The sequence below is a fragment of the Nomascus leucogenys genome, chromosome 12, assembly GCF_006542625.1.
Source record: "Nomascus leucogenys isolate Asia chromosome 12, Asia_NLE_v1, whole genome shotgun sequence".
In the NCBI taxonomy this organism is placed as follows: Eukaryota; Metazoa; Chordata; class Mammalia; order Primates; family Hylobatidae; genus Nomascus; species Nomascus leucogenys.
In genome coordinates this window covers 104,009,908-104,035,282 of record NC_044392.1, presented here as the reverse complement: position 1 = coordinate 104,035,282, position 25,375 = coordinate 104,009,908, and the positions used below count along the sequence as shown (strand labels likewise).

The following is a 25,375-nucleotide window of genomic DNA, read 5'->3' as shown; positions in this document are numbered from 1 at the left end:
GTAAAATAAAATTCAAGAAATTGGTTGCCTCTCAGTGGTGGTGGGTAGAAGACAAAGGTATATGATAGAGAGGAGCATAGGTGAACTTTCTTCAACTGGATTGAGAAATATGGGTCTTAGTTTTATTATAGTTAAAAAAAATACATATTACATAGGCTCTTGGGTATGTGTATTTCCCAATAAGACATTTTAAAAGACACGAACAATAATAAAATAAATACAATGACTCACAAAAGACACGGTTCCTCTCCTTGAGGAGCTCACAGTTTGATGCTTTCTTCAGTTCCTGTGTCCTCCTTGTTCCATAGATTGTTGTGAAGGGCCCCTTTCTTAACTATTGTCTCCCTTCTACATCCTTTGGGTTTATTCTGTTGCCTTTTGTTGTTAATTTTCCTAAGTCGCATGCTTAACTCATTCATTTTCAGCCCTTTGTCTTCTCTAATGCAAGCATTTAAGGCTACACATTTACCACCTATTTTTCTGGCTATATCGTGGCATTTCTATTATGTAACATTTTATTATTTAATTGTTTTGTAATCTCCATTATCATTTATTCTTTGGTGCATGAGTTATTAAATTTTAGTTTGTAAATATAGAACACAATATAAATGTTTTTAAAGTTATTTTTTAGTTACAAATTTTTAACTTAATTGCATTATTGACCAAGAATGTGGTCTTTTTGTTACGAATTCTCTGGTGTTTGTTGAGACTTCCCTTATGTGTAGCACACGATCAACTGTAAATTTTTATATGCATTTTTTAAAAATACTGTGTAGTAGTTGAGCTCAGTGTTCTCTGTGTGTCCTGTAGAACAAGCTCATTAATTGTAGTCATTAGTTCTTCTATAGCTTTTTGTATTTTTGTCTGTTTTTTAGTCAATTATTGAAAAATGTGTTAAATATCCTGCTATGATAACAGTTTTATAATATCTCCTTGAAGATCCGTCAAATGTTCCTTTAAATATATTAATGCTACTATACTAGATAAATTTATAATTGTTATACATTCCTGGTGAACTGAAGTGATTATCATTATATGGTCACTCTCTCTCTAGTAATGTATTTTGCCTTAAATCAGTATTGCTGTGTATACTTTCTTTTAGTTAATTTTGTCAGTTTTACAATTTTGCATCAAGTTTTGGGTGCACCACTGTTAAACAACATAGAGATTGCTTGTTTTTAATTTTAATCCACTCAGACGGTCAAGTCTGTTTCTTAATTGGATAAATTAATCCATATTTACTGAAGGCAATTATTGATGCATTTGTATTAATGTATTTCACTCTGTTCTTTATTTTTATCTGTGTTGCTACTTCTGAGTCTTTTTTTCATTATATTTATCAAAGTCTTTTCCACTTCTTTATCTCATTCCATTTATTTTGTCTCTATCAACTAGAAATCATACACTTTATTTCTGTTTTTTAATTTGTTATTCTAGAAATGTAAACATACCACTGTAACTTAACATGAATATTTAACTTTGATCTAAAGTTAATCAGTATCTTTGCCCTCCTCCCGAACAATGAAAAAATCTGAAAATGTTTGTAATATAATATAATAATAATCTGAATATCAGTGCCTTCCAACAATTCTGAAATTCCTCCACTACCTCACTCATTTTATTTTCTGCGGTTTCCCAAAATTCCAAAAAGAGCTTCTTACTGTGTCCTCCATGTCATTTAAGCGGTCTTTTAAATCCTACTTTTATTTCTTTAAGCATATTAAATGCATTTATTTTGCATTTTATGTTTCATAATTCCATTATATCCACCATTTGCAGGCTTGAATCTTTGTTTTTCTGTAACATCTCACTCAAGTCAATTATTTTATTATATATTTAGTGATTTTTTTTAAATGATGTTATGTTTTTTGCAATGTTATCTGTGAGACAAAGGCCTAAATTTAAAGTTGAGTTATTTAGAGGAGACTTGTGTATGCTTCTACCTGGCACTTGAGGCAATACTAACACAGGACCACTTGTAACTCTCAAGTGGGTTTAAAGAAGTCTCATAAATACATGAATTCCAGCCTCTAACACAAGAGAGGTCAGGCTTGTGGTTGGCAATTCCTAGAAGACTTTTTTTCTCTCTCTCTCTGTCTTTTTATTATTTTTTCTTCATTCTTCCTTTCCTTCCCTCTCTCCCTTCATTCCTTTGCTATTCCTATCTGTCCTCCATTCTTTCCCTTTCTTTCCTTTTTTTCTTCTTTTTCATCCCTCTTATTTTTTCTTCTTTCCCTTCCTCCCTGTATTAGTCTATTTTCATACTGCTGATAAAGACATACCCACAGCTGGGCAATTTACAGAAGAAAGAGGTTTGTTGGACTTACAGTACCACGTGGCTAGGGAGTCCTCACAATCATGGTGGAAGGTAAAAGGCACATCTCACATGCCGGCAGACAAGAGAAGGGCTTGTGCGGGAAACTCCCCTTTTTAAAACCATCAGATCTTGTGAGATTTATTCAATCACAAAAAGAACACAGGAAAGACTATGATTTAATTACCTCTCACTGGGTCCCTCTAACAACACATGGGAATTATGGGAGCTACAAGATGAGATTTGGGTGGGGACACAGCCAAACCATATCATTCTGCCCCTGTACTCTCCCAGATCTTACGTACTCACATTTCAAAACCAATCATGCCTCCCCAACAATCCCTCAAAGTCTTAACTCATTTCAGCATTAACTCAAAAGTCCACAGTACAAAGTCTCATCTGAGACAAGACAAGTCCCTTCCACCTACGGGCCTGTAAAATCAAAAGCAAGTTAGTCACTTCCTAGATACAATGGGAGTACAGGCATTGAGTAAATACAGCCATTCCAAATAGAAGAAATTGGCCAAAACAATGGGGCCGCCCCATGCAAGTCCAAAATCTTAAAGCTCCAAAATGATCTCCTTTGACTCCATGTCTCACATCCAGGTCACGCTGATGCAAGAGGTGGGCTCCCACAGCCTTGGACAGCTCTGCACTTGTAGCATCGCAGGGTACAGTCCCCCTCCCAGCTGCTTTCATGGGCTGTCATTGAGTGTCTGCAGCTTTTCCAGGCACACGATGCAAGCTGTCAGTGCATCTACCATTCTGGGGTCTGGAGGATGGTGGCCCTCTTCTCACAGCTCCACTAGGAGGTGCCCAAGGAGGGACTCTGTGTGGGAGCTCTGACCCTACGTTTCCCCTCTGCACTGCCCTCACAGAGATTTTCCATGAGGGCCCCGCCCCTGCAGCAAACTTCTGCCTGGATATCCAGACATTTCCATACATCTTCTGAAATCTACTCAGAGGTTCACAAACCCCAATTTTGGACTTCTGTGTACTTGCAGGCTCAACACCAAGTGGAAGCTGCCAAAGCTTGGGTCTTGCACCCTCTGAAGCCATGGCCTGAGCTCTATGTTGGCCCCTTTCTGCACACAGCACGGGGCCCTGGGCCTGTGGTGGGAGAGGCTGCCGCAAAGGTCTCCGACATGCCCTGAAGACACTTTCCCCATTGCCTTGGTGACTAACTTTCAGCTCCTCCTTATTTATGCAAATTTCTACAGTCAGCTTGAAAGGCTTGCCCGCATGATTCAATTACCTCCCAACAGGTCCCTCCCACAACATGTGAGAATTGTGGGAGCTACAGGATGAGATTTGGGTGGGGACACAGCCAAACTATATCACTCCCTTTCTTCATTCTTTTCTTTATTCCTTCTTCCCCCTCCCTCCATCCCTCCTGCCTTCCCTCCTTCCTTCTTTCCTCCTTCCTTCCTCCCTTCCTTCTTTTCTTCCTTTTTCACTCTTCACTCAAAGCCAAGGCTGAGAAATACATGTATCCCCTGCTAAATCCCTTTACTGGCCCAGTTTTTTTCTAGTTCAGTCACTGGGGGTGGTCTCTAAGCCAATCTCCCATTCTATTCAGACTCCAAGCAGTCTTCTATGCTTCCACTTGCAATATCTTTAACTCAGGCTTAACCCATCGAGGACCAACAGACTATACCAGAACAAAAGCTAAATCCAGACTCATGTAAGTCTATGTGTTATTTTTCTTGTTATTCTGGAATTCAAATAATTGCCTCAAATTACAATCAGAGCTCATTTTATACAATAAAGCAGTGGGTGAGTGTGAGAGTGTTTAGTTTTGCTGTACCAAAAGATTACTCTTTAAATATTTAGTTCACCATACTTCTGAAACAAAAGTTGATTTCTTTTCATACCTTTATCTTTAGTGCTGAAGACAAATCATAGCATATAATAGACATTCAATAAATATATTTTAGATGCATATAGATGTTGTAGGCTCATACCATTCACTCCAAGATTCAAGTCTCCTCATGTTATCAAGCAAATATCTGAAACTAGTTTGAGCTACATATTCTTTGAGTTGAGATTATCTTTAGATGTTTCAACAAAGGTGTGACATTATTGCCTCTTTAGCCTTCATCTGGCTAACTTCTGATTGCTCGCTCATGTCCATTTTTTCACACCTTTCCTAGAGATACTTCCATAAATCAACTCCAGCACCATCAACAATAAAATCTGGTACAGATATCCTTCCTACCTGTGCATTTTCATTACAACGGATATTTGCCCCAACATAAATTTCAATTAAATTAATTAAAACTTAAACATCAGAATAATAAAGTACATTAATGCCTGAATATGAAAATATGTTAATGTCTGAATATTGAAGTATAAAGAATCTGGGCTCAAGTATAGTTGCTTCCCCTGCACTTAGCATAGTGTCTAGCTTATAGCACTAAAATAAATGGTTTTTCTAGCTTATAGCACTAAAATAATGGTTTTTCGTGAATGAATGAATGAATGAATGAATGAAATATTTTGGAATATACATTTTTAGTTCCAAATGTATTTTTATTTTCAACGTTTGAGGCTTTTTTCTTTTTGTCAGCTCTCACGGAAGACATCTAACTGCTGTGTTTCAGTTCTAAATGTTTACTTTGGTGTCAGCAATGTATATTGTATACTCAAACCAATTTCTTCAAAGTTAAATTGCTTCCTTTAGCCCAAGAAAAAAGAACACTTCAGTACCCAAATATTTTAAGACTCGAAACAATTTTATTGTTTTTGAAATGCAAAATACCATTAGCAAATGAAGAGAGGATAACCGTGCCGTTAATTCAATTCAAGTCTTTGAGAATCATTGAGAAGTTTACCATGACCACAACAGTTTTACTCTAATTATAATAGCTATCAATTATATTTGCCATATCCTACTATATTGAAGAATTACAGGCATTTTATAATCATTCCTCATTTTAATTCAAAGCTTTTGAATCTTGAAAGAGCTGTTAAAATGCTTTTTTAATTTCTTTGCCAATTTGTATTCTTCATAGTTATATTAAGAAGTTCAGTTTTATATTTGAAACTTAGATTCCACTGAGACTGTTTACCTATTGAAGTTCCCAATCCAGTGAACTACCACTCTTAGCTGGAATATAGCACTCTCTTTATTTCCCTTTTAATTATCTATGCAGAATTTCAAAAATATTTCTTCAATATATACTATGTACAGGACACTGTACTAGTCACTTTGGTGTATAGAAAGAAGAAACAGGTTGATACCAAGATGGATCAGGCATGATTCCTGCCTCCATCATCTAGAAAAGTAAAAAATAGATTCTTATATAGGCGTGCCTCTGTATCTGGTACATAAATATTAATAATGGCTTACAGTTATCATGCTTTACTATGTGACAAACACAGTCTTACATTTTCACAAGTACCTTATTTCATCAAATATTCAAGGCCATTGATTATAAGACACGTCAATATTGTAGTACCATTAAGGAAGAAGAAAAGACTCCTTAAAAATCATAACTTACTCCTGACCGCAGGATGCATTTCAAATATCAAAGATGTTAACATGTGAAAATATGTGTGACTTAGAACTGATGAATCTATTAACTCAAATAATTCTCTCAACAACTCTTCAAGTTAGGTAATATATTGTTCTCATTTTATAGTCAAGGAAACTGATGAGTTCAAAGTTATTACGTAACTTGCCCAAGACTGCAAAGCTAGTAAATAGATGGGTGGAGGTTGAACACACGTCAATCTGATTCCACATACCATATTCTTAGCTTCTACATCAAGGAGATCTTGGATTCTTTTGTTACAGGCTGTTCAGAAGTTTCTGTGTCTTTTCTTTCTGATGTCACTTCATTTAAAGTTGAAAAAGAATACTGGGACTGTTAATTCTTGAGCTCACTTTAGAATTTAGTTGGGATGATGAGACAAATTTATAAAACAAACAAATTGTGTTTTGAAAATCATTAGCTTGAACATGGCTTGAAATCGTTATATAATCGTGATCAGACTAGAGAGTTGTTAGTAAATCTTACCAAAATCAGTCATAAGACAATTGCTTTTTTTAAATCTATGAATCTATAACTGACCACACTGCATGCAGATATAGAGGTAATAGTTGTAACAGAATGATAGAGACTGGAATAAGTATAAATTAACTTATACCAGGAGTGTAGGCATCTGTTTTCCTATTTATTTGGAAGGAAATTTAATAGTAGAAACTATCCATCAAAGTATGCATCCGAGTTCTCTTTTTGAGGTTTCATAAAAAGAAGTAGCAACATTTATGTCAAAGATATTGACAATTAATTCTACACTACATGAAGTGTTATGAATAGTCTTTGTAAGGCACCAAACATGACCCAAAGTAAGAAACTGCGTATTTCATATTAAGTAACAACCAGCACAATTTATTTTTTAAAGGCTAATGAGTTAAGACATAACGACCATGTGCTACATTGTTTTTGCCTATAAATAACGAATTACGTGGTAGAACAAATGGTAGTTAAATGTACTGTAGGCCAGTTTCATAGTCATGGATACCAGACTTCATCTGTGGAAATTCAGCAAAACAGAATTAGAAATGTCAAACAGAAAAGATCTCATTAAGATAATTCTTCCAGAAATGAATCAAAAATTCTGTCCCAGATGTTCATATCTGGCAGGAGTGAAGATGGATTGGACAGAGCTAAACCATCTAATTTATTGCTTCTCAAAATATGATATGGCAAACACCTATATCAAAGTGTCCAGATCACTGGTGTGCTTGTTAAAAATGCAGATTGTTGACCCCCTTCCAGGACCGATTTGGGTAAAGCTCAATAATTCACATTTTAAAGAAGCATCTACCTCAACCAGTGAATATAAGCATGCTGGATTTCCCAGCTATTACTTTAACACTTGGCTCTTTCCCACCTAATACTTTGGACTGATGGCAGAAATGAAGCAATTACGAGTGATTTTTTTCACCAAATGTCAGAGGTTAAATGTCTCATGCACCAAATATTTATGAAACAGTTTGGGGAGGGAGCACAAAAGAAATGTGAGCTCAAGTATTCCAGTGTATTGCAGTTTTTGCATATTAGATAAACAACTGTTCAATGTGATTACATTAAAATAATACCTCATAAAATCTAATGTGGTCACAGAAAAAGAGAACTGAGGTAATCCTGGTAGCTGTCAGAATAGAAAAGAAGGGACAACTCCAGAAGTTACTTAAAAGAAAAAGCAGTCAGTGGGGGATTCAGTGGTAAACTGAATGTGAGTGGTAAAAGAAGGGGCCAAATAGAATATCTTGGGTTTGAGTCTGGGTGGCCAAAAATAGAGGCACTAACATGGGAATAGAATGTGAAGCCATTCAGAAACAATTGAGAAGATGAGTTTGGAGGAAAGTGAGGCTCTTATAACTGGCTCTTTTACTGCTACCCATATAAACATGGTGACTTTAATTTTGTTACTGAGTTTATGAATGAATTTAACCAAATTGAGATCTAATTAATGATTATTTTCTATTACAGCAATTGTTCAACTGTCAAGCGCTACGAAAACTAAGTATTCCTGATAATGACCTTTCAAATCTGCCAACCACTATTGCTAGTTTAGTTAATCTTAAAGAACTCGACATCAGTAAAAATGGTAAGATTTTTCTCTCATCATAAAATATCTGGAATTTTTTAACTGAAAATGTGCTTTAATTGCTTTAATATCTTCTCTTAGCAAATAATCGAAAATAACTTTTTCTTTGATTTTGTTGCAACTGTAGCTTAAAGGTCTTGTAAAGTTAAATCCTAAATTTTAAGTCCAAGACAGACATCCTCTCTCTCCTCCTCTAACTAATGTGCTTGACTCATTCAAGCCTTGTTTCCCTCTGCATTCAGATATGTGATCTAATCTTTTCTAGAATAGTTTACTGCCTTCATAAAGCTGGCTTCTCTCATTCTCAGAGTAAAATTTTTTCTCAACATGTGTCAAATATCACCTGCATAACAAGGCCTTACCTGTTCACCCTATTTGAAAATATACTCTTAATTTCCCTTACTGGGCTTCAGATTTTTCCCCTAGCACTAACCATCCTCACAATATTGTGTACTTTACTTATTTCCTATGGTTATGGTATATTTTTTTCCTAACTGATAATGTAAACTCCATTTCATAACAGGAACAATTTTTCTTTGTTTTGGTCACTAATATGTCCCAAACATCTACAGCAATGCCTAATAAATAATAGGAATTTAGTAGTTTTTGTCATATTTCTGGCAGACTTGTATATCTGGTGTTTTTGTCAATGATGATGCTGATGTTGGTATTCAGGTTGGTTATATTTTCTCCTGAGTATTTATGGGAGTGACTTAGAGCTTCAGAAAGTCTCTTGCATCTTTGTTCATTCATGAAATCTTCATTTCTTTCCAAATGAACTCAGCTCTCCCTTTTATTAGCAAGAATCAGTCAAAAGGGGTTATGTCTGGGTACAATGAAGATATAAAATAGGACCCCTTCATCATTAAGGTAGTCAGTTAAACTTCCTGTGTGTGCACCGTATCTGCACAAGTAGTGCTTTGGTTATTTATTTGGTTATATTTAGTGCCGAGGCGACAGGAATGCAGGCATGAACAAAACAGATCCTGCCCTTCTGAAGTTTACATTCAAGTGGGTTGCCCATTAAACAAGTAATTTTAGATGATTAAATAAGCAATTTTGTGTGAAGATACATTCAACATGAAGGGCATGCCTAGAGAAGGATGCAATCCAATCTTTGTAGTTAGGGAGGGTTTTCCTAAGAAGTGATAACCAGATAGGACCAAAAGAAGCTAGGTAAGATTGGCTTGACATCCTGGGAAATAAGGATCTGTTTTGTGAAGGGCCACCAGAAAAATATCTTGGTCACATGTAAATATAGCTTTCCTAAGAAATTTGGTACCTTTAGAGCTCCATGACAATATCTCAGTAGCCTTGTCTCTGTTCATTTGATCAGAACTCTCCTCCACAAATATCTGCAATGCTCATTTCCTTATCACCTTCAGGCCTTTTCTTAAATGTCCTGTCAACAAAGCCTTCCCAGACCACCTTATTTAAAAATAAGATACTTATATTATTATTCAATAGAAGCACATTCTACTCTTCCTTTTTTTTTTCTTATATGAAAAACTGACCCACTGTGTATTTAAATTATTTATCTATTGTCTGGAATCTCCTTACTAGAATTAAAATTCAATGATGCCCTAAATTTTTTGTTGTTCTTTTGTTTACTGCTATATTTCCATTGCCTAAAACAGTGTGTGTCACATTTTAGGAGCCCAGTAAATATTTATTCAATGAATTCATGAATGAATGATTGTTCCAAAACATGGAAAACTTGCTGAAATTTACCAGTGTGAAGTGCTAGTGATTTTCTTAATTCAAGTCTTTGAGAGTAATTGAGAAGTTAATAGAATCACTGTGGATAAGACTAACACTCTCAAATAATCAGTGAAAATTATAAAATACTATACAATGAAGTACCTAATTATAAAGCACATGTTACAGTGATAAATTCTTAGACAATGGAAGATTAATTAAGACTGCTGTATTATTAGGGAAGAGTTCAAGTAAAAGATGTTCCCTGAAGATTTCCATGAAACACTGTAGCATCTGAATAAAGAGAGTATTTCATCTGAAGGAGACAATCAGAACATAAACAGGGGACATAGACCTCTTTCTACACCAACTTGACTTGCCACTTAGAGGGTTTTCAGGAAGAGTTCAAGTAAAAGATGTTTCCTGAAGATTTCCATGAAATCTGAATAAAGAGAGTATTTCATCTGAAGGAGACAATCAGAACATAAACAGGGGACACAGACCTCTTTCTACACCATCTTGACTTGCCACTTAGAGGGTTTTCAGGAAGACAATTCTAAAAGTACCATATACAGATGTGTGAAGAGAAGAACAGCTAGGTTTTGACCCATGGAAAGATGACCTTAGTGCTACCATGCTTTGAGAATAGATTTACCTATTTGTATAGATTTGTAGTTCTGTACAATAAAACAATTACTACTACCTCTTTATTTATATACATTCACACTTCAACTTGTATTTTTGTTATAATTTCTGAAAAATAGTATATGGACAATTATCACATTCCTTGATTTTCAGGCAGGATTAGCTGGATATTCCAAGTAAAGAAAAATCTACCTTATTTTTAAAGAAGATCTGAAAATAATTTATCACCCAATATAAACATGAAACTCCTAAATAATTTGAAATTTTTGTGAGCATGTAAAAGTTTATGGTGGCCCACTTACATCAAGAAATGTTTGCTCTTAGAAGGTGAACTATAGGTTATATTTTTTCAACTCAGAAGTATCTGTAAGCATCCTTAGAAGTTTTTGCAACTATTACTTCGGGGCTTTTAGCTATGTTTATGATTCTGTATATTCTGGAAATATTTATGCAAAAAGTCATGCAAAAGATGGCGAACCACTCTGCAATACTGGTATAGTACTATAGGCTTGATGAGTATAATGATAGCAGCCATTGCTAGAACTTACACAAACAGTAAAAGATTTCATCACATCAGCCATTTCAGAAAGCCATACCTAAGAAAGCTGTCACTGCCTGGCGCGGTGGCTTATGCCTGTAATCCCAGCACTTTGCGAGGCCCAGGCCGGGGGATCACGAGGTCAGGAGTTTGAGACCAGCCAGGCCAACATGGTGAAACCCCGTCTTGACTAAAAATATAAAAATTAGCCAGATGTGGTGGCACACGCCTGTGATCCCAGCTACTCAGGAGGTTGAGGCAGGAGAATCGCTTGAACCTGGGAGGCGGAGGTTGCAGTGAGATCACGCCACTGCACTCTAGCCTGGACGACAGAGCAAGACACCGTCTCAAAAAGAAAAAGCTATCACTGATTCTGTGACAGAAAACTAGACAGTTACTTAAGAAACATAATACATCCTTTGGGAATCTGTCAAGTGAAGAAAGAGTAGATAGCAACAAGTAACTGCAGTGTCAGAATCACAGTTGACAAGGTTGGAATAGCCCTGCTGAAAAAAGAGACCAGACCTGAGAGAATGCAAGCAGTATTGGTATTTAGGGACAGGACATAATAGACTGTTTCGAGACAGAGACTCATTCAAATATTAGTCAATCTAGGTTAAAATTACCTAAAATGTGCTTAAATTAGATGAGTGACCCCTTAATGAAATTAATTCACTCTAAGGTCGAGATTCAATCTGATCCTGATTGTTGATGTGACCTCCTGCCTTTATTTTTCATGTCCAATTCTACTGCCTGTCATCTTGATCCACCATTTTTCCTCTCTATAATTCAAATATACTATTTTATATTAAAACCTTTAGATAAGTGAACTATTGTGTACAGAAAGATATCTGCACAATTTGAGTAAACAGATTTTTTTTGTTTTTTTGTTTTTTTTCCTAAATGTATTCTTTCTCTTTTTTTTAATTTTATTTTATTATTATTACACTTTAAGTTTTAGGGTACATGTGCACAACATGCAGGTTTGTTACATATGTATACATGTGCCATGTTGGTGTGCTGCACCCATTAACTCATCATTTAGCATTGGGTATATCTCCTAATGCTGTCCCTCCCCCCTCCCCCCACCCCACAACAGTCCCCAGAGTGTGATGTTCCCCTTCCTGTGTCCATGTGTTCTCACTGTTCAATTCCCACCTATGAGTGAGAACATGCGGTGTTTGGTTTTTTGTCCTTGCGATAGTTTGCTGAGAATGATGGTTTCCAGCTTCATCCACGTCCCTACAAAGGACATGACTCTAACGCAACTCCAGCTGGTCGTCTCTCTTCCATCTCATGCCCAGGTAGCACCAGATTGTAATTTCCAAATGCATCAAGCTGGTTGCTTGTGACACAAGGAATCATATTATCTTCTTATCTTCTCTACCCAAAATACCCCTTCCTCCCTACTGCTGTACCCCATCAACCAGACAGAGTCCTCTTCACCTTTAAAAAGACATTTCAGCCAGGCACGGTGGCTCACGCCTATAATCCCAGCACTTTGGGAGGCCGAGGCGGGTGGATCACCTGAGGTCAGGAGTTCGAGACCAGCCTAGCCAATGTGGAGAAGCCCTGTCTCTACTAAAACTACAAAAAGAAGAAAAATCAGCCGGGCGTGGTGGCACACGCCTATAATTCCATCTACTCGGGAGGCTGAGGCAGGAGAATCGCTTGAACCCAGGAGGCAGAGGTTGCGGTGAGCCGAGATCGTGCCATTGCACTCCAGCCTGGGCAACAAGAGCGAAACTCCGTCTCAAAAAAAAAAAAAAAAAAAAAAACACAAAAAACCAGACATTTCGGATGTCATTTACTCTAGGAAACTTCCCTGACACTGTATACATAAGGAGAATTAATTCCTTCTTCCTCTGTGATACTTTTTTACATTGTATGTGTTTTTGTTTTGAACTTATTTCACTTTTTAATTTAATTTCTATATATTTGGCTAGATTGTGAGACCTTTAAGATTAGAGGCTATCCTAACTGCCCCTCGACCCGACAGGTACATACCAAGAAATTGAATTGCTGAGTCACAGGAGAGATTTACAAATAGTGTTTTGGCATCATGGAACGCGTAGGTTGTACTTGAACAGCAACTTATGCCCACCCTAGACCAACACCAACCAAATTTCTACCAGCCATCAGTACCATGGCCTCAAGCTACAGGGACCGCTTTCCCCACTCCCGTTTGACCCGTAGCCTGAGCCTTCCTTGCAGACTGAACACATGCTACAAAGTCGCCTGCAGTTCCCCAAGCGTGGCCCCGAACTGCACCAGGTCACAGAGGACGTCCGAGAATACCACGCTTCCCTTTGTTTCCGACGGAACCAGTTTCTTCCCAAGATACACGCCGGACGACTGGGACAGGTCCAATTTAACCAACTATCAAAAGTCCAACACTTCCCGACATAATTCGGAGAAACTAAGAGCGGATACATTTCGGCTGATTGAAGGCAAATACCAACAAACAAGAAAAACCCAGGCAGACACAGCCCAAAATCTGGGAGAACGTGTCAGTGACATAGGGTTTTGCAAATCTGAAATCATTCATGTATAAAAGATGTATAAATTCATGCAACTATGAAATGATCGGAGAGACAAATGCACGCACTGATGTGAAGAAAAGACTGCAGCGGGCTTTGATGGAGACTGAGCCCCTCTGCAGGTAGCCCGAGAATGTCCATTTCAGCGAGAAAAGAGAATGGGAATCGATCCAGTCCACGATGAAGTGGAAACACAGCTGCTGACGGAACTTGGTACTATTCTGTTTTGTCAAGAAAGAACGAAGACAGTTTGGATAACGCTATTGCCCAACTTGCGGCTGACAGAGCGTCCCAGCGTTAGCTGGAGAAGGACCTGAGTGACAAGCAGATGGCCTTCCAGATCCACGACAAAGCCACCACCTGCACAACACGTCAGATGGTGTCGGCTCCTTCCGCGGAGTGCAGAGGGTCGATGCAACGGTCTCAGTGCCCGGGTCCTGGGCCAGATTTACAGATAACAGTATTTTCCCCTCCCGGAGTGAACAGGCAGCTTCCGCTCGACTTAGAGACGACATTGAACACCTCTTGGTTGTGACTGCCAATGAGATGTGGAGTCAGTTCAACAAAGTGAACCTGTCTTTCACCCATCACCTTGCTGAGACTGTAGATGCTAAGAGTAAGATTCAGATGCCCTTAACAAAGGCCGTGCAGGAGGTTTTCCAGACTGAAATGACCGTAGAATCCATCAAGAAGGCCATCGAGGACAAGACTGCTTTCCTGAAGGTGGCTCGGACCAGACTGGACGAGCGCACGAGACGGCCGATCATTGGGTTCTGCCGAGACATGGCTCAGCTACGCCTTGTTCACGAGGTGCACGAGGTTGGCGACACCATCCAGACCCTGCAGCAGCGCCTGAGGGATGCAGAGGACACCCTGCAGTCGCTGGTCAACACCAAAGCCATCCTCGAGTATGACCTGGCTGTCAAAGCCAATTCCCTGTACATCGACCAGAAAACATGCATGGCATGCACAAGAGCTACCCCAACACCCTCTGGCTGGTGGGCTTCTGCTAGGGACCCCACCGGGTGTGGTTTTGATACCCCTAAGTTAAGGCCGAGCCAGAGCACTGTCTCAACATTTGAACCAAGTGCTAATATAGACACTTATTAAAGGATTAGGCTGATGGAAATGTAAAAATAAAAAAAAATAAAAAAAGATTAGGGGCTATCTCATTATCTCATTTATTTCTCTGTTTGGAACTACTAGCACAATACCCAGTATACATGGTAGGCATTCATCAAATGTTTGGCAGGTACACAAGAATTATATAGAGACATTCTTTTAAAAATATATAATGTGTATTTAATTACATTAGGGATCCAACATAGGATAAGGTCCCCATCCAAATGTTTTAACCGAGTGCTGGAAAAGATAGAAGTGATGCTCCAGTAAGTAACGAGTAGCCGCTAAAGTCGGCTGTAACCTGCCATATGATAATATATTTAATGTTTTTGTTCCTTAGAATAATGACTACCTCATATCAAGCTTTGGCCTTTCCCCTGAGCTTCAGACTAGAATAACCAACTTCATGTTGGGCATCACTATATTTATTCCACAAACACTCCCAATATAAAGTATTGAAAGCCAAATTCATCATTCTCTCCAACCTGCCTTTCCTCCACTGTCCAGTTCTCTGTTAATGTTACTGTGATCTACTCAGGTTTCCAAGGCAAAAATTCATTCTCTTCTTCAACTTGCGTATCCATTCAGTCTTCAACTCCTGCCAAATTTACCTCCTAAATATATGGCAGGTCTTTTTCCTTCTTACTGTTCCCATTGTTACATTCATAAACTAGTCCCATATCTCTTTCCTAGATTAATTGATAGCCTCCTAACTGGTCTCATCTCCATTATTGCCACCACAATTACCAAACCCATTCTCCACAAAATAGCTTTAGCACTGTTTCATAATTGCTAATATGACTGCATTACTCTCCAATATAAGATATGTCATTTGAACTAGGGTAGAATGTAGAGTTCCTAACACAGAATTAAAAGTACCCGCAATTGACCTCTATTAACTCCCACATTCCATCTGCCAATCCCACCACGCATGATTTGCACTTTCTTTTTTTTTTTTTTTTGAGATGGAGTCTTGCTCTGTCACCCCGGCTGGAGTGCAATGGCATGATCTTGGCTCACTGCAACCTCCGCCTCTCAGGTTCAAGCGATTCTCCTGCCTCAGCCTCCTGAGTAGCTGGGATTACAGGCGCCTGTCAACACACCCAGCTAATTTTTGTATTTTTAGTAGAGATGGGGTTTCACCATGTTGGTCAGGCTGGTCTCGAACTCCTGACCTTGTGATCTGCCCTCCTCGGCCTCCCAAAGTGCTGGGATTACAGGCATGAGCCACTGTGCCCGGCTGATTTGCATTTTTTAACTTCATGGCCTAGATACTGAAGAGCTTCCTCAAATAGTGAATCTTGGTGACTCTATTTACATTATTTCCTCTTTCCTCTGACTAAATCAATTTTTACACCTCTTCTTACCTGGTTCAATCATACTTATTATTCAAAACTCAATTTTGCTGTTATTGTTTCCACGTGGCCTCTGACCTGACTAAATTAAGTCAAGGGTCCCCCCTCTGTACTAATACACCCTGCGTATTGTCTATCCTAACACTTAATATTGTATTAAAAATACTTGATAGTTATTAAAATATTTATGCATCTTTAATTTTTAAATTATTTTAACATTTTAAGCATGAAGAAAATAACATGAGACACCAATGTACCCATCATGGAAATTGAAGTGTTAATGTTTATTATAGATTTGATGCTTCAGGGGTTTTATTAGTAAGTAAAAGGTTAGAGAAACTTGTAAATCCTCATCTCAATCCCTTCCCACTTCCTCCCTCTCAGATTTAATGTCTTTAAAATTTCAGTGAAGTGCTACCACGTTGTATATATTATTCTTCAAGTTTTTCATTCTATATTTTCTAAGATTTGTCTTTGGTGTTAGTTATACCATAAAATTACCAATGTCCCCATTGCCCCATATCTGTATCACACATAGGGTTATTAAATATATTAATTGTTGGCCAATCAGATAGCTATATAAGAGTAGCTTGATACTTTATATTTCCCTAATCACTAGTGAAGTTGGCATTTTTTTTCTTTTTTTGTTTTTATTGGCCAGTTTAGAGTCTCTTTCTTTACAGTTCTCTCTTTGGGTTCATTTTAATTTTGAATGTTTGTCTTTTAGGTTTTTGGTGACTTGAAAGATTTATATACTCTGAATGCTAGTTTTGTTTTGTTTTTTGTTTTTTTTTAGTTATGTGGGCTACAAATATTGTCTCCCAATTTGTGGCTTGTCTTCACTTTGGGATGCCATTTGTCATAAAGAAGTTGCCAATTTATTTTTAAATTTTATTTGCATATCTTTAAGGGATACAACAGTTTTGTTAGATGCATACGATGCATAGTGGTAAATTCTGGGCTTTTAGTATAACCGTCATCCAAATAATGTACATTGTACTCAGTAAGTAATTTCTCATCCTTTTCCCCACACCCCACCTTACCACCCTTCTGAGTCTTCTATGTCTATTAATCCATGTGTACACACTGTTTAGCTTCTGCTTATAAGCGAGAACATCCAATATTTGACTTCCTGTCTCTGAGTTGTTTTACTTATGATAATGGCTTCCACTTACATCCATGTTGCAGCAAAAGACACGATTACATTCTTTTTTGAATTGCAGACTAATATTCCATTGTATTTATGTGCTACATTTTCTTTATCCATTCATTTATTGATGGACACCTAGGTTGATTTCAACTCTTTGCTATAGTTTGCAAATATTTTCTCACATTCTGCAGACTTTCTGTTCACTCTGTTGATTATTTATTTGAGTGTGCAGAGGCTTTTTAGTTTCATTGTCTCAATGTCTCTTTTTGGTTTTGTTAATTGTGCTTTAGAGCACAAAAGCTCAAAAGGTCTTAAGTCATGAATTATTTGCCTAGTTCAACGTCCAGACGTGTTTTCTCTGGATTTTCTTCTAGTGTTTTTATGGTTTCATGTTTACATTTAAGTCTTTAATACATTTTGAGTTGATTTCCATATACGGTAAGAGACGGGGTGAGTTTCGTTCTTCTGCATATGGCGATCCAGTTTTCCCAGCAGCATTTATTGAAGAGGGTGTCCTTTTCCCCGTGTATGTTTTTGTCAACTTTGTCAAAGATCCATTGGCAAAGATATGTCACATTATCTCTGACTTTTCTATTCTATTCCATTGATATCTGCATTGATTTTTATATAAGTACCATGTTGTTTTTGTAACTACGGCCTTGTAGTATAATTTGGGGGTCAGGTAATTTGATGTTTCCAGCTTTGTTCTTTTTGCTCAGAAATGTTTTGACTATTTAGGCTCTCTTTTAGTTCCACATGAATTTTAGGATTGGTTTTCCCAATTCTGTGAAAAATGGCATGCATATTTTCATATGGATTGTATTGAGTCTATAGATTGCTTTGGGCAGTATGGTCATTTCAACAGTATTAATTCTTCCAATCCAAACGAGTGGAATGTTTTCCCATTTCTTTGGGTCATCTACAATTTGTTTCACCAGTGTATTGTAGTTTTCTTTGTACAGATATTCCACCTCCATGGTTAAATAGATTCCAAGGCATTTTATTTGTTTGCAGCTATTGTAAATGGGATTGCTTTCTTGATTTGTTTCTCAGCTTGTTATTGATGTACAGAAATGCTATTGATTTTTTGCACATTAATTTTGTATCCTGAAATTTTGCTGAATTCCTTTTTCAAATCTAAGCATTTTTTGAAGAGTCTTTAGGGTTTTCTAGGTATAAGATCATATCAATAGTAAACAGAGATCATTTCACTTTCCCTTTTCCAGCTTGAATACCTTTTATTTCTTTCTCTTGGTTGAATACTCTGGCTAGGACTTCTAATACTATATTGAAGAGAGTAGTGAAAGTGGGCATTCTTGTCTTTCAGATTTACAGGGATTGCTTTCAGCTACTCCAAATTCATTGTGGTGTTGGCTGTGGGTTTGTCATATATGATCTTTATTTTTTTCAGGTATGTTCTTTCTATGCCTAGTTTGTTGAGGGTTTCTATCATGAAGGGATACTGAATTTTGTCAAATGCTTTTTCTCTATCTATTGAGATGATCATATGGTTTTTGTTTTTACTTTTTTTTATGTAATAGATTACATTTATTGATTTGCCTATTTTGAACCATCTTCGCACACTTTGAATAAAACCAACTTGATCTTTTTGATGTGCTGTTGGATTTGGCTTACTAGTATTTTGTTGAGAATTTGTGCATCTATGTTCACAAGGATATTGGTCTATAGTTTTCTTTTATTGTTGTGTCCTTGTCTGGCTTTGGTATCAGGATAATACTTGCTTTCTAGAATGAATTATGGAGAATTCCCTCCTCCTCAATTTTTTGGAACTGTTTCATGAGGGTTGGTACCAGTTCTTCTTTGTAGGTTTGGAAGAATTTGGCTCTGAATCCATCTGGTCCTGGGATTTTATTTTTGGGAAGATGTTTTGTTACTGATTCTATCTCACCACTCATCATTGATCTGTTCAGGATTTCTATGTATTCCTGGTTTGTTATTCGGAGGTTGTATGTTTCTAGGAATTTATTCATTTCCTCTGGAATTCTTAGCCTGTGAGCAAAGACTTATTCATGGTAGTCTCTGATTATCTTTTGTATTTCCGTGGCATCAGTTATCATGTCTCCTTGTTTATTTCTGATTGTGTGTATTTGGATCTTCTCTCTCCTTTTCTTGATTAGTCTAGCTCATAGTCTATCAATTTTTTTTATCTTTTAAAGTACCAACTTTTAATTTAATTGATTGTTTTTGTTGTTCTCAGTATCATTTAGTTCTGCTCTGATTTTTGTTATTTCTTTTCTTGTGCTGTGTATTTGGTTTGCCTTTGTTTTCTAGTTCCTTGGGATGAGCCTGGAAGTCAGTCTGTGACCTTTCTATTTTGTTTTTAATGTAAGCATTTAATACTATAAACTTCCCTCTTAGTACTACTTTTACTGTATTCCATAAGTTTTGGTAGGTTGTGTCTCCATTTTCATTCATTTCAAAAGATATTTTTCTAATTTTTGTCTTAATTTCATTATTGACCAAATATTGTTCAGGAGTATATTGTTTAATTTCCATTTATTTGTGTAGTTTTGAGAGTTTTCCTTGGTATTGATTTCTAGTTTTATTCCGCTGTAGTCTAAGAATATACTTAATATGATTTCACTTTTTTAAAATGTATTGAGACTTGTTTTATGGCCTGTCGTATGGTCTATCTATATTGGAGAATGCTCCATGTGCTAATGAGAAGAATATATATTCTGCAGTTGTTAAATCGAACGTTCTGTATGTCTATTAGGCCCGTTTGGTCTAAAGTCCAATTTAAGTCCACTGTTTCTTTGTTGATTTTCTATTTTCAATAATCTAAGTGTTGCGAGTGAGGTATTGAAGCCCCCCACTATTATTGTATTGCATCTATATCTTTTTTAGGTCTAGTAATGTTTGTTTTATAAATCTGGGAGCTTCAGTGGTGAGTGCATATATTTTTAGAATTATTACATCTTCTGTAATAGATTCGTTTATTATATGACATCTTTCTCTTTTGTTTTCACTGTTTTTGACTAAAGTCTGTTTTATCTGACGTAAGTATAGCTACTCCTACTCTCTTTTAGTTTCCATTTGTGTAGAATATCTTTCCTCATCCCTTTACCTTCAGTTTGTAAGTGTCTTTGCTTACCAGTAAGGTGAATTTCTTATAAGCAGCATATAGTTACTTCATGTTGCTTAATCCATTCTACTAATCTATGTCTTTTAAAGGAACATTTGATTCATTTATATCCAAGATTAATATTGATTTGTGAGGGTTTTTTCCTGTTGTAATGTTTTTATTTGGTTGTTTTGTGGTTCTTTGTTTCTCTCAATGTAGTAAAATGTATTACTCTTTATTGTGTAATTTTACAAATTATTTAAGAAAATCTTCCCTACTCTAGTATCACAAAGATATTTTTCTATATTTTCTTCTAAAACTGTTTGTTTTTCTTTTCACATCTGGATATTTAATTCATTTGCAATTTATTTCTATGCTCTATATGATCCAAATTTATCTTTTTCCATGTGAATAGATGATTCATTGTTCCAACAACATCGTATGGTCCTTCGTTGCCCCCACTGATTTGTAATTCTACCTCTTTTATATACAAAAAGCTTTTTCCCAAACTATTCATCCTGCTCCGTTGCCTTATTTGCCTATTCCTGTGCTATTACAACATTGCTCTAATCACTATAATCTAATATTAAGTCTTAACATCTCAAAATACAAGTCCACTTTTTTTTTGGTTTTAATTTTCAAAAGTGTTTTGCCATTCTTGATACTGAATTCTTCCACAGGAATATTAGGTTCAACTTGAGGTACGTAATCTATTGGAATTTTAAAAATTGGCTTTAATTGAAAGATTAATTTGGGAAGAGTTGATATCTTTGGCATAGTAAAAGTTGTAATTCGTGAACATGGTATTTCCGTTCATTTGGGAACGGAAATGTGTTGTTCAATAAAACTTTGTGACTTCCATCAAGAATATGTACACATTTTGTTAGAGTTATGTTTAAGTACTTTAAGTTGTTAGCTTTACAAATTGTATCACTTTTTAAGAAACGCATTTTCTAATTTTGGTTGATTCTATGTAAAAACATTACTAATTTTGATGTTTTGATAGTACATTGAGCTACAGAGCTGAATATAAGTTCTAATATGTAACCAGCAGATTCTTTTGAATCTTTATTATAAAATCATTTTATCTACTCATGACAATATCCTTTCTTTCTAATCCTATACCTTTATTCTTCTTGAGTCACTTTTTCATAAATTACAATCTAATTAGGAAATAATCTATTTCATCATGCTGTTTTTTAAATTTATTTTCACATATTATCCACAGTCTTCTCTTTCATAAATCTCTACTACATCTGTGACTGTTTTCTCCATTACATTCCTAACATTGTTTCACACCATTTATCTTTTAGTCTTTTTAGCACCTTTCCAGAGGTTTTTCTACTTTATTAATCTCTCAAATAATACTATTTTTGCTTGTTGGTCTTTTCTATTATTTGGTTTGTTTATTTGTTTGTTTTCCAACTCATTAATCTCTTCTTTCTACAGCAGCTATCATTATTATGTCCCTTCTTTTACTTTCTTATGGTTTAGTAAATAGTTTTCTGCTGCTCTAATACATTTGGGACCTTTTTACTCACCATTGTTTTTATGGAAATACATTGCAGACTACATGGTTTTGATGATACTGAGTTCTTATTAGTTATTGCCTTTCACATTGTGGCCAAGTATATTGTTAATTTTTTAAATGTTTCTTCTTGCTTGTAATAAAAATATATATTCTTTTATTATTAGGTATAGGCTAGAGATCTACTAATAGTACACTCTATTCTCCATTGTATTATAAAGTTCTCTAAGACAAATACCACATTTTATGATTTTTACATACTTGGAACATTGAGAGTACCCAATACTTGAAATATTTACCTACTTGGAACATTAAAAACACCTAATGAGCCGGAAATAAATGAACTGGAAAATGAGGTTTTAATCTCTTATCTTCAGTAAAACATATTCTTTCTTTGAAAAAATAAGTATATTAACATTGACCTTTCTAAAGAAATTTTGGTTAGTTTTACTAAAACCTGGTTAGCTAGCCAGCTATCTAGAGGAAATATATAAATATCTGCATTGCATGTAAATTATTCTTCCTTTCTAAATTCTTTTTGTTCCCTAATTATATGCAGCAATCTATAAGTAAATGCATCGGCTTTCTATGCCAATGAATTTTTGTCCATGATTCCTCTCATCTTAATTCAACAGTAAAATAAAACTCCTATGTGCATCAGAGATGAATACATTTCATGATATTATGATTTCTAAATAAATAGTCCATGCGTGTTTGTGGAGACGATACCTGGTCATAATGAAGTAAATTGTTTTGTATGATAAAGCAAGATAATGAATTATAAGATTTAATTAGGCAGTGATTCTATTTCAAGTCTGATTGTTGATTTGTCATTGCTTTATAGAAACTGCGACACCATAATTTAAGGACTTTAATGAAAATGAATTAATTTGAAAGTGCTTCTAATTCTGCAGCAATTAAGTGATTTTTCTCTCATCCACTAAAACTCATTTCTATACAAGAATGGATTTGCACAGCATCATAGTGGGAAAAAAATCATTATTGTTAGTTATAATGAAACGCAATCAGAATTGAAGGCATTATTATGTGTTTTACCAACTTGCCAACTATTCCACTCCTTCCCTCAAATACATGCAAAACACTGAAGACAAATCATATCCTCTACTTGAAGGATAGGAGGGGAACTTTTTTTCTCTCAAATGGGCTAGAAAAAGCATAGATGGGTAATCAGTTAAATGATAGAAATCTTTAAACATTTGAGCACATTACTCTTGAGACTCTAGTAGGATATATATTATAAATTCATAAAGGGGTCTACTCGGTGACGCCTTTGTGTCAGAGAGAAAATGGTACCATGCAATTGTTCTCAATAAGCAATAAATGTGTTCTCTGGTGTTTGGCAAACCATTACACCATTTGTTTAGAGTAAAGCTCATTATTTTATTCTATTAAATACCTCACTTTCAACACTATTAATGAGTTATTTATCTGAAATGTGATCACTAGCACTTCTTTCCCTTTAAGACTACTTTCCCTTTCTACAGAATCTACTTCTCCCCTGGGTTATGGTGTTAAAGTAAACTGAGGATTGACTCCTTCTGTTTCCGTTAAAGAACATGATGGTAACAAAACCTAGGTTTTTTATTATTATTATTTCCTCCTGCCACCTTTTCAGCTTGATGCTGGAACTTTTAACTCTTTCTAATATTTTCATTAGGACATAAAATAAACAAATAATGCCTTATGTGTTTCACTAGCACTTACTCCGTGGGAGATAAAACTTACAATCTGGTTGGGTACTAAATACAAGGAAGAACACTTCCTCACCCTTTTGAGGTCTGTCTTGGGCTCTTTTACATAAACTGATCAATTTTCCTAGAGTTGCAGCAGAGCTAAGTGATGAACCTGTCCTCCATGTCTCAGTAGATCCTTAAAAAACAATTAAAATAACAAACTTAAATGGGCAATGAAGCATTGTGTGTCCTTCCTCTACAATGCCATGCTCCCTTGCAGCTTCAGTGTAAACTCCTCGAAAACAAGAATGAACGTTATATTGTTTCTAGATCCACAATAGGCCCTGTCGATGTCCAGGCATAGTGAGTGCTCAATAAAGTGGTACATTGATAAGGAAGGAAAAATTCATTTGTCAAGTATGAAGCAAGATTATTAAACAGTTCATTTCACATAAAAGACTCAATGTGCTTGTTGTTGAACTAGAGAGAGAGAAAGAGAGCAAGAACAAGAGGAATTGAAGTGTCACTTAAATTACCTCATTTAGACTAAGTCAAATTCATTCCCATGTGAACTTACTGTTGGCCAAGGTCATAAGCACCCCTCAAAATTTTCCTCAGATGTGTTTGTAAGGCAGAATCAGTTGTATGACTCTCTCTATTGATTACCAGCATTTGGCTTTTCACTTTACAATGCTACTAAAATAGGCAGAGTCTTGCAGTAGGTCTTTTAACTCTTCTTGCTGAGATTCCCAGTAAGCTCCTGGCTCCCTTTACTGGAGTGGTTAGAGGTAAAGCAAACCATTTTAGTCTGTTTCCTCTTTTACGATTGATTTTTTTTTTCTCTCTCTCTCTCTCTCTGTCCATAAGATCTGACTGGCCTACACAATTTCTCCCAAATTTACTAACCTGATAGCTGTATGTATTTTTCTTCTAGTGTACAGTATGTTGCCCTTCTGAAATCTCCCTATAATCCGCACTTCCTACTCAATGGAGTATTGCCCCATTTGCCAAATATCCTTGAGTTGTACAGGTATACACACAAACTAATTTTCAAAATAAAATTAAAGTTTATCATTTTATATATCAAATTTTTAATTGTGTTTTAATCACTGTGGTCACAAATTATCCTAACAATGTTTCTTATTGCATTACCATAGTTAAATGAGTGGAATCAATGAAATTTAACATATCTATGTTGACTTGAGTTCATCATAGGTTTGGTATTGAACCTTCTTTTTAGTGTGTGTGGCTGTTTGCCTCTACACCAAAATAAGAATGGTAGACATGAAGATTTCTGGTGTCAGCTTTGTCATTTTTTCCATCATCTTCTCTATAAATGATACCATCAGCTATAACTGCTTCAGGCTGATACAGTTTTAAGGAGGCATCTCTTCTTACTTGCTCCAATAGCTATTGGTCAAATTGCATATAAAAAATACACCTGTATTGGGTGCATATATATTTAGGATAGTTAGCTCTTCTTGTTGCATTGATCCCTTTACCATTATGTAATGGCCTTGTTCGTCTCCTTTGATCTTGTTGGTTTAAAGTATGTTTTATCAGAGACTAGGATTGCAACCCCTGCTTTTTTTGTTTTCCATTTGCTTGTTAAATATTCCTCCATCTCTTTATTTCGAGCCTATGTGTGTCTTTGCACGTGAGATCAGTCTCCTGAATACAGCATACCGATGGGTCTTGACTCTTTCAATTTGCCAGTCCGTGCCTTGTAAATGGGGCATTTAGCCCCTTTACATTCAAGGTTAATATTGATATGTGTGAATTTGATCCTGTCATTATGATGCTAGCTGGTTATTTGCCCGTTAGTTGATGCCGTTTCTTCATAGTGTCGATGGTCTTTACAATTTGGTATGTTTTTGCAGTTGCTGGTACCGGTTGTTCCTTTCCATGTTTAGTGCTTCCTTCAGGAGCTCTTGTAAGGCAGGCCTGGTGGTGACAAAAATCCCTCAGCATTTGCTTGTCTGTAAAGGATTTTATTTCTCCTTCGCTTATGAAGCTTAGTTTAGCTGGACATGAAATTCTGGGTTGAAAATTATTCTCTTTAAGAATGTTGAATATTGCCCCCC

At 36.2% G+C, this 25,375-nt stretch overlaps 1 protein-coding gene and 1 pseudogene across 3 annotated transcripts in view; both read left to right on the top strand.

The window, feature by feature from the left end:
- Nucleotides 1-25,375, top strand: part of LOC115837495 (leucine-rich repeat-containing protein 7-like) — a 315,547-nt gene that overhangs the window by 220,288 nt on the left and 69,884 nt on the right. For all 3 annotated transcript variants that reach the window (XM_030823158.1, XM_030823159.1, XM_030823157.1), the window contains one exon: nucleotides 7,819-7,936. In XM_030823158.1, the coding sequence (XP_030679018.1) occupies nucleotides 7,819-7,936 (118 nt within the window). The remainder of the gene's footprint in view (nucleotides 1-7,818; nucleotides 7,937-25,375) is intronic.
- On the top strand, nucleotides 12,880-14,370 carry LOC100590489 (annotated as a pseudogene).